The 9,384-nt window shown below is 36.1% G+C and overlaps 1 protein-coding gene across 1 annotated transcript; it reads right to left on the bottom strand.

Annotated features, from left to right (window-relative positions):
- Positions 1-1,595: 1,595 nt before the first annotated feature.
- Positions 1,596-9,271, bottom strand: LOC110802166 (beta-glucosidase 24). The gene is made up of 13 exons (XM_022007606.2): positions 7,365-9,271; positions 7,168-7,237; positions 6,589-6,647; positions 6,420-6,495; positions 6,243-6,320; positions 6,054-6,141; positions 5,214-5,469; positions 4,278-4,393; positions 3,944-4,161; positions 3,552-3,583; positions 2,920-3,022; positions 2,681-2,789; positions 1,596-1,947 (listed from the first exon to the last, which is right to left on the bottom strand). The coding sequence occupies exons 1-13, from the start codon at positions 7,539-7,541 to the stop codon at positions 1,773-1,775; spliced, it is 1,557 nt and encodes a 518-aa protein (XP_021863298.2). The 5' UTR covers positions 7,542-9,271; the 3' UTR covers positions 1,596-1,772.
- Positions 9,272-9,384: the final 113 nt, after the last annotated feature.

Raw genomic sequence — 9,384 nt, 5'->3', positions numbered from 1 at the left:
ATTCGCCACTTTTGAGTACAAAGGTGATGTTATTCGTCACTTCATAATACTAATGCAATTACTGCTTGATCTTTAGCAACATAGCGTCTATTATATTAATGTGACTTTGTTGATAACCTTTGATAATTTTATTATATTATTGTAACCAAATTTTAGTTGTAGTATAGAAAGGGTGTTCAGATTTCTAGAGTAGACTTATAATAATGTATGCTTCTGTCTTTGTGCTCATTGTACATTATAAAAGGGTTTTGGTTTAACAAGATAATAGCAGAGTGTCTTACAGAGTATAAGATCAGTGGATCACCACCACAGTAAACCTTCAGCAAATTATCTAAATTTCTTAAGTTTTCGCTTCATAAAATGTATCTGTATCCAAAATTTTCGAAATTTTTAGCTGCAGAACTAAAATTGTCAAAGCTTATCAACAAAGTTACATGTAAAACCCCAAATAGTAACCTAATTATACAGAAATCAAATAAGCACAAATTACAAGTGATTGACTGATTGTCCCACATAACAATTTAAAATTCTAGGTTTATGACTTCATTGCTTCAGAACAGATTATGAACAAAAATTGAAGATGAAAAATGATGTAATATGAAAATCAACTGAAAGTAACACACTACAAGAAAATTACTAACTACAATTCATGATCAAGGAGAGAGAAAATTCACGAAAGTATGGTATCTTGATGTTCGTTCATCAATTTCTGCGAGAAATTGGTAAAATTGCCCTAAAAATCCAAAATTGAGTGACAGAAAATTATAAATTGCAGCTTAATTACCTGATCATTGCTAGAAATCAAGGGTTTCGACAACTCCACATCTGAGATTAAATTACTTTTAAAGCTTTCCGATGCGATTCAGAGGTTCCGGCGGGTAACTGACGTCGGAGAGGAAGTAGGAATTTTCCGGTATCATCTCCGGCGTCGGCGACAAATATATGAGTATTCCGGTGAATCTTTAGGCCTTTTGTGGGCCAATAATTGTATATGGCAGCTCATGTTGTTATGGGCTTTATGTATAATGTCTAGCCCAAATTAAAAGGATCATTTTTTTTCGTTTTTGACATTTTAGGAATGGGTAAAATCTCACTAGTTGAGTAGTTAAAGGTACAGAATGACTTTTATTATACAACATGAATTTTTTTAAAAAAAAATTTAACCAAAATGTACGTTTAAGGGCCAAAATAAATGATTATCCAAACATATTTAGTTTGTAAAATCTCATTAGTTGAGCGGTTAAATGTACAGAATGACCTTGATTCTACAACATGAGTTTTAAAGAAAAATCAACCAAAATGTACATTTGAGAGCCAAAATATATGGTTCTAACCACCCAATATGTCTCCCGAGATCCCATTGGATATATATAAAGTATCAGGACCATTAATCATCCTAGGTTCGAAAAAATTTAAATTATCAAAAAATGAAGGCTATAAGTCGATAATACACAATTTTTCACTAAATTTGCAGATCTCAGGACCCGGTCTCGAACACTCCAAAATTTTAGGAGATGTATCTGGCGATCATATAAGGTAGTTTAGAACCATAAAACCTCATATAAGGCTTGGTCAAATTCAAATGTGCAACAATATTCACCAAGAGTCATTCAATCCAATAGAAAAGAAAGAACACTTCAATATTCATTAGGAGCAAATATAATCCACTCCATACAAACTCATGGGAGTCATATCACCAAGTTCACATGTATTACAATATATAACATGAGTATGAATTCATAGTTTATTTACTTATTACTCAAAGGACATTACTATTTCTTGTTATGTAGAAACTTCTTAAACCAAAAGGCAGAAAGTTTAGGGTATCTCTTTAATCCATCTTTGTAGTCAACATAGTTGATCCCAAATCGGACGGTATAACCAGAACTCCATTCAAAGTTGTCCAACAACGACCACGCAAAATAACCCTTCACATTAACACCTTCCCTGCAATTCAAACGCGATGTGATGATTAAGAACCGAAAATTAAAATAACATAAAATAAAAGGTTTACGCAACAAGTTACATCCGATTTAAGAGCTGCTCATGGGCCATATTTTGAGCTGAAAAAGTTGCCTGAGCCTAGACCGAACAGACCACCTCTCAAAAAACGGCTAGACTGCAACCTGACTAGTACTCTCTCGGTCCCTTTTTTATTGCACCATAGTTAAAGTTCACTTTATTAAGAATTGAGTGTAAAATATGCACATAAGTTGATAAAGTGGGTCCAAAAGGAGAAAGATAGAGAGACTGAAAGTGAGAAAACTTTCCATTTAAGATATGAAAAGTTTACACAACCATTTACATCCGATCTAAGAGCTGCTCAAGGGTATTGAACTGAAAAAAGTCGCCTAAGCCTAGACCGAACAGACCACCTCTCAAAAAATGGCTAGACTGCAACCTGACTAGTACTCTCTCAGTCCCCTTATTATTGCACCATAGTTAAAATTCACTTTATTAAGAATTGAGTGTAAAATGTGTACATAAGTTGATAAAGTGGGTCCAAGAAGAGAGGAAAAGTTTCCTTTAAGGTATGAAGCAATCTCAAATAGATACTTCAAAAAGGAATATGGGGCAAACAAAAAGGGACAAAGGGAGTACGTAAGCCCATGCACTCAAAAGAACTGATGTAAATCACTAATGGAGGTAGTAATATCAAGAAATATTCCATAACACTTACTTAATTGCAAGATTTAAGAAAGCTAGATGATCATGGTAGTATCCCACCCTCATTTGATCGTTAAGTGCTTCTTTAAGTGACAATTTGTCGTTGTTAACCTCATCAACACCTACAGAAATAGAAGGTAGCAGTTCTGAGTGTGATTATACAATGTATTGTCAAGTTAGATAAAGAAAAGGTGGAGTGATGAAGTTTATTTGTTTTTTTTTCCGGTAATAAAATAATAGTACTCAACTCACCGTTTTCTGTTATATAAATCAAAGGGTTGTTATATCTTCTCTTCAGATAAAGCAAAAGATCTCGTATTCCTCGTGGATAAACATGTAGCCAATCTGAACCAGCCTGCGGAATGAGAAGGGTGAAAAGAAGCAATAAAGTTATTATTCATCTAAGCAACAAAGAAACAATAACATTTACTCCATATCACTGAGGGGCAGACAATGGCAGCCCGAGGTGATCAAAATCCGGATCATGCCGGGCATTAATACACAAACTCATGCCCAAACCCATAATTTGGTACGGGCTTGGGCTTTGGTCTTAAAATGCTTATTTGAGAGGATGCCTAAACCCACACTTTTCCGGGTCAGGTCGGGTCAGGTCGGGTCGGGTCGGGCCAGCGGGGTGGCTATAGTTGATCAGGCCTATGGCAGCCCTGCCTGAGTTGGGCAGGCGTTCCGGTCTGAATAAGTTTCTAGACTACATTAGTCATCAGCCTTCGGCCTGATTTCACCGGCTTGGACAGATTTCGTATAATGATCCACCTTTCTTGGGTGCAGCCCAGCCAAGTTCATTATCAGGTCTAACATTATAATACAGCAAAAAGTTATTCGTAGACAAGAAATTTTGAGGTACTGAGGAATCACTAGAATACCTTTGGACCAATTGGAATCCCCTTTCGTTCCACTGCAAGAAAACAATCAATTACTTCGTATTAAATAAATTACAAAAAGTGCTACTCTACAAGAGTACACACAGTAGCTGATATTTTAAGAGAAAAAACACACTACCCTATGTTACCTAGACTCGGGTACCCATATCAAACATGGGTACGTTTCCGAGTGTCCGACACGGCTATTTTGTGAAAATATTGCATGATTTTGGTCCCAAATGAAGTGTCCAAGTGTTCATACCCATGTCCGAGTGTCGAAGATCCGACACGGGAGTTTGAGGTAAAAATGAAGGGTTCGGGTAACAAAGACACTACGTGCCCTGTACGATGCGTTTATCTTGTGAGAGGCACATCAGAATGGTTAATAAACATACCTGTTTGTGTGACAATTGAGTCAGTGATGTAACTGTGTTTTGCAAGCTTCAGACCAGGAGAATAAGATGCATAGTATGCAGTGTAATAATTCAACCCCAGGAAATCAAAAGATCCATTCACCATCCTCGACTGCTCCATAGAAAATTTAGGCAACCGGCCTTTTACAAGGGAGCGCATGGTACGAGGATATTCACCCTTTGTTATTGGATCCATAAACCTGCAGTTTGCAACCTTTCCAAGATGAGGACTCATTTCTAACAAACATAAAATTAAAATCCCTGATCATCAAGTATTATAGGGAAAAGGTCACAAGTGTAAAATCATATAGCTCACCATCCAAACATGAAGTCAAAGGCTCTCAAGGCGGCAAACTGATGGTGTTGTACTTCTGATAGTGGAACGAACCAATGCGACACTAGAGTGATACCGATTATGCCCTTTTGAGATGCCTATGAGTATAAGAGGGTGATGAGAAAACAGATCAGAGTAGATTCCTGAAATTCTGAGTTCAAGACAGAAATGTGTTGGTCATGCTGGGAGGCGGGATGGTACGGGTAGGCCAATTCTTTTTGTCAAGGATTTGGCTAAAAATAGACGAAAAATTCTTAAATGGACCTACTCCACACTAAATTTAATGTGGACCATGCCTAAAAAAGTTTAACATCTTGATTCTACTTTATTTTTGACGTATTTATTTAGAATTATTATGCAAAAATTATCAAATTGGTGTCGTTAGTACATGTTGTACTTGAATAATGTGGTCTTAAGTCACAATTCTCTTCAGGGTTACTTTGATTCAAAAAATGGTTATTATATCTAAGAAAATTGGTATTTAATTTATTGTAGTCACTATGTGAACAATAAAGATCATTGTGTATGTAAAAGGGGTGCTAGAGTAAATGGTTCTTTGGGTTCACAATAATATATTATTGTGAACCAGGTCCACGCAAGAATAATCCAAAATAGATGAGGTGGACTGGTAAAAGTCACATGCGGGTCAGACGTGGCCCAACATGCAAGCGTGCCAGGCTGACCCCAAAGTTTGGCCACCTCTACAAATAATGCAAGGGTAATCACTTAATACCAATTAGCTCAAATGCAAAATACTCAAATTAGTGCTGTTGATCAACGAAAATGTTCCCGAAGTTGCATCACTAAGAAAGTTCAACTTACAAGACAAACTTTTATAACGTTAATGTGTTTTAGATCAAAGAAATTTTTGAGAAATGTAGACAAGAATTTAGTCATAGACGGTAAAAGTTAATAAACCTGATATTTACGCCTATACAAGTCCACTGCTGCTGCATGAGCAAGAAGCTGATGGTGGGCAGCCATGTATGGCTCAGTGGCTGAATCTCCACCTGTACAATTAAACTTCTGCCACTTTGAACATCGCCCAGGAGCCAAAATCCCATTAGCATATGCACCATAACTATAAGACCAGGGTTCATTCAATGTGATCCAATGCTTCACTTTGTTACCAAATTCCTTGAAGCAAACATTTGCATAATCCCTAAAATCATCCCTGCAACATTGTAACAAGGATTTAAATGTTGACTTTTCTAGATTTAGTGAAGGGGGGAAAACAACTAGTACAACTTTTGAACATAACATATTTCATTGTAAAAGACTTAATGTTGAATATTGTTAACTAAAAGTATAGGAAAAGAAGATCATGGTTCGGGAATGGGGGAAAAATCGGGAAATAATCCAACCCTTTTAGTCCCGGGTCATTCGGTTGGCTACATTTCTGTCTTTAATATACAAACAGGTTTTTTTGTTCTACTACGAGGAGTTCCCACCGCCTTCGGCGAGTGGACTAATCTCCCACGGGAGTTTGCATGAGTAACTCGATGGGCAGAATCCCTCCCAGCTAAGTTTTTTCCATACCCAAGGCTCGAACCCGATACCTTGGTTAAGGAGCAAGAGGCCCGGACAATGAGGCTAGGAAATGACAACCAAAACCCGGCCTAATCGGTCCAATACTGACTTGATCAATTTATTTAAGGAGAACACTTGTACTATTCTTTAACACAACAGGTTCCATTCCTATAGATTATTATGCTTCCAGTGAGAATATGCTATTTCTCAAAGGTAGAAGATACTTACACAATGTAAGGACTGAGAAAACCACCATACTCATCTTCCAATGCTTGTGGGAGATCCCAATGGAAGAGAGTCACAAAGGGTTTTATACCTGTCAATAAAAAAACATAATAAGCAGCATTGTAAAGAAAGTCAATCAAACAAGTGTGCCACAAAGACTAAATTTAGTGAAAAAAGGTCCGTATCTTTCACCATTCGCTATTAGTTCATCAATAAGGTTGTGGTAGTATACCAATCCTTTCAGGTTCACGCCTTTGCGTAGTTTTCCATCTGTTCAGTCATCAGTTTGTTCAGCTCAGAAGAGCCTCTCAAAATGGAGGAAGCACATGCTTTGGGAATCAAATTAAGACTAGGGTGATTATTACGTACAAGGTAATATCCGTGACCAAGAAAATGAAAATCTGTAGGCGTCTAGTCCCATTTTCTTCATGATCTTTACATCCTCCTACAAGATAGCAATTGCTTCATGATCTTTACAGAGTTAATAAATTCCTTTTATAGGATCAAAGAAGTCTTAAGTTGAGAAACATGAAGTTACCTTATAGAGATGGTACGAGTCTATTGCCACATCACCATTACTTCGATCTTTGATCTTCTCTGCACAAGGAACATCATCAACCGACAACATTCAAGATTACGTAGGATTATACACGAAACATCCATTTTTGGCTCTCTTCTAGATACTCCCTCTGTTCCTAAATAAATGTCCCTTTTGAGAGAATTCACGGTAATTAAGAAAACTGAAAAGTGTGTAAGAAAAACAATGATTGCGAGTGTCTTTTCGGGGGAAAGATAAATTTATTGATGAAGTACAAACAAAAGTGCATGTGTAAATGGAAAAGTGAGAAAAGTGTAAGAAAAAACAATCATGATTTATGGAAAAGTGGGAAAAGTGTATGTCCAAAAATAGAAACAAGACACTTATTAGGGGATGCCCGAAAAAGAATAATGGACACTTAATTGGGAACGGTGGGAGTAGTAAACAAAGACAAGGATGATCATTCTACTATACTAGTAGAAACTAAACAGAACATTCAAAGACGATTAATGTGGATACTACTAAAATAATACAGGATGAATTCAGAAAAATTCAAGGGACATGCACGACACAGAAAACCTGGATATTTATGAGTGAAAGTGTCCCATATACTTGAGCCTTTACCATCTTCATGAGCTGCACCTTCATACTGTTAGAGAAAAACAAGTCTTTTAAAGAAAACCTAATATTTCTTTTTCCCCTGTTCAATCACAATGTAATATGTTTGTATAACATCCATACTGTTCATACAAAAAAAACGCGTAGCTCTAACTCACCTGATAAGATGATGAAGCTGTCCCGAAAACAAATCCTGCCGGAAAACTGCTTCTATTAAGAGCACCAATTCCATAATCGGCTCGAACAGCATTGATATCAGGACCACAGTTGGAGTTCCCAAGCATCAAAAGGAGTAACAACAGTTGAAATAGGAAGACATAGGTTTGAACCTCCATGCTAAGTGTGTTACTCACTTAACTATGTGAATGTCTCATTCACTTACTAATGCTGTCTTCTCATACAAATATATGCATGCAGTAGAACATATAGCCAATAAAAAGGTAAAAAACGAGTTCCTTTTTGTACAGGAAAAGAACAAGTTACAACAAGTGCTACTTTCAAGGCTACTAGCACTAAAAATGCATACTCCATTACATCTTTATAACAAACTTAAGAAGTAACATAAATTTCACCTTATTTCTGCTCTATTTCTGTTGTAAGGGGCCCTTTGCCTTTACGTATTTGGCCCCCCTTACTGTTGTACACTTGTACCTTTTCATACATTATTAGGCATAATTGCAAACCCCCAAAATTTGATGTAATTACCGACATATCTGGTAGCGTTTTTTTGTTTCTAGAAAAAATAGGAGGGCATTTTTGGGAGAAAAAAAAGAAAGAAAGCGGACTCTTGTTTCCTAAGTGTATCTGGTAAAAGAACTTAGTCTGAGACTTGTTTACGTCCTCCCAACTTCAGATGTTTCGTAAGTGTAAATGTTTCTAGTTTAGCAAGTGGTGTCCTCGTGGTTCTAAAAAAAAAAGACAGAAAAAGAAACATATTATTCACCTTCAGATCTTTTTATCTGATAAAAGAACTTATATACCAACAGCACGGAGATGTTTCACACATATTATTTGTTCAAACAAACTGGAAATAAAAAAATGTCCTCGTATTTTTAAAATTTAATAACTGATATTCTCAATACACTCTCCTAGAAAAAGAGAGGGAAAAAAAGTTAAAAAATAAAACTGTTCCTACATTTTACCTTAACATGTGTTTGGAAGTCACCTTTACAAAGAGACTTGGTCAAAGTTCTAGAACTCAAATCATCTTTTTATTAAAAAGAGCTTTGTCTGTGAAATGTGTATACAGTATACATATAAATCTTTGTTTTAACTTTGAGTATTATTATATTTTACAATGGGTTCCACACTAATCCTAGTTGGAAATGGAGCACCTTAAAACGCATTAAAAACAGTAATCAAAAGATATGAAACAGTAGTTAAATTATTACAATGATGAAGCATGTGCTAATCACCCACTAAAATATGAGAAGACCAAACTCCAACAAAATTAATTAATCAAGAAAGAAAACATGCTAAAAACACATAGTTTATTGAGTTTTTATATTGTGATCACCCACTACTACCTCTGTCCGGAACTCCGGATTAAGTAGCTAGTTTGCCATATTAATATAATAAGTTACACTATCAGCATGACAATCAATTCGAAAGGAGAGAATATATTACGAAAACCAATAATTAACCAACAAGTATTGCCTCACAAATCACAATGACAACAATCACTTAGCAGAAAAGGTAAAACAAATGACAACAATGACATATTTATCAAATAAGTAGAAAATAAGTAGAAGTTGGTGCTGGAACTTAATCACTATATTAATACGTAATTTGTTTTTATCTTTATGTCAACTCACCCCATCAGATCAATGTTGGAAATCATGACACTTGAAGAAAAGACAGAAAACAGCAGGAATCACTTAGCTGCAGAAGTAATGCTAAAATAAGACTATTTCCTTTTTTTAACCAGAAGTTAGAGACTCCACTCAAGAACCCTAACTAAGCTTAACTTCCAATAATAGACACTATGATGACCATCCACCAGATCCTGCTCCCAAATAAAGGTAGTAATAATTAATTAATTAATGGACCAAAAACATACTTAGAGGAAAAAATTTAACTCAAAATCCTCCTCTGCATCACCATAGTCGGACGTTGCACGGGCATTTCCCAACTCAAGGACGACCTAGTAGCTAATTGAAGGCAACAGACGCCTGTCTG

Source organism: Spinacia oleracea, chromosome 4, assembly GCF_020520425.1.
Source record: "Spinacia oleracea cultivar Varoflay chromosome 4, BTI_SOV_V1, whole genome shotgun sequence".
Classification (NCBI taxonomy): domain Eukaryota; kingdom Viridiplantae; phylum Streptophyta; class Magnoliopsida; order Caryophyllales; family Amaranthaceae; genus Spinacia; species Spinacia oleracea.
This window is presented reverse-complemented; position numbering and strand designations above follow the sequence as displayed.

Coding starts and splice junctions, on each gene's coding strand:
- LOC110802166 (XM_022007606.2), bottom strand. CDS start 7,541: ATGGAGGTTCAAACCTATGTCTTCCTATTTCAACTGTTGTTACTCCTT. Junction 6,648..7,167: donor TTTCACTCATAAATATCCAG/GTTTTCTGTGTC, acceptor TTCCTTGTGCAG/AGAAGATCAAAGATCGAAGT. Junction 1,948..2,680: donor TTCTTAAATCTTGCAATTAA/GTAAGTGTTATG, acceptor TTTGAATTGCAG/GGAAGGTGTTAATGTGAAGG.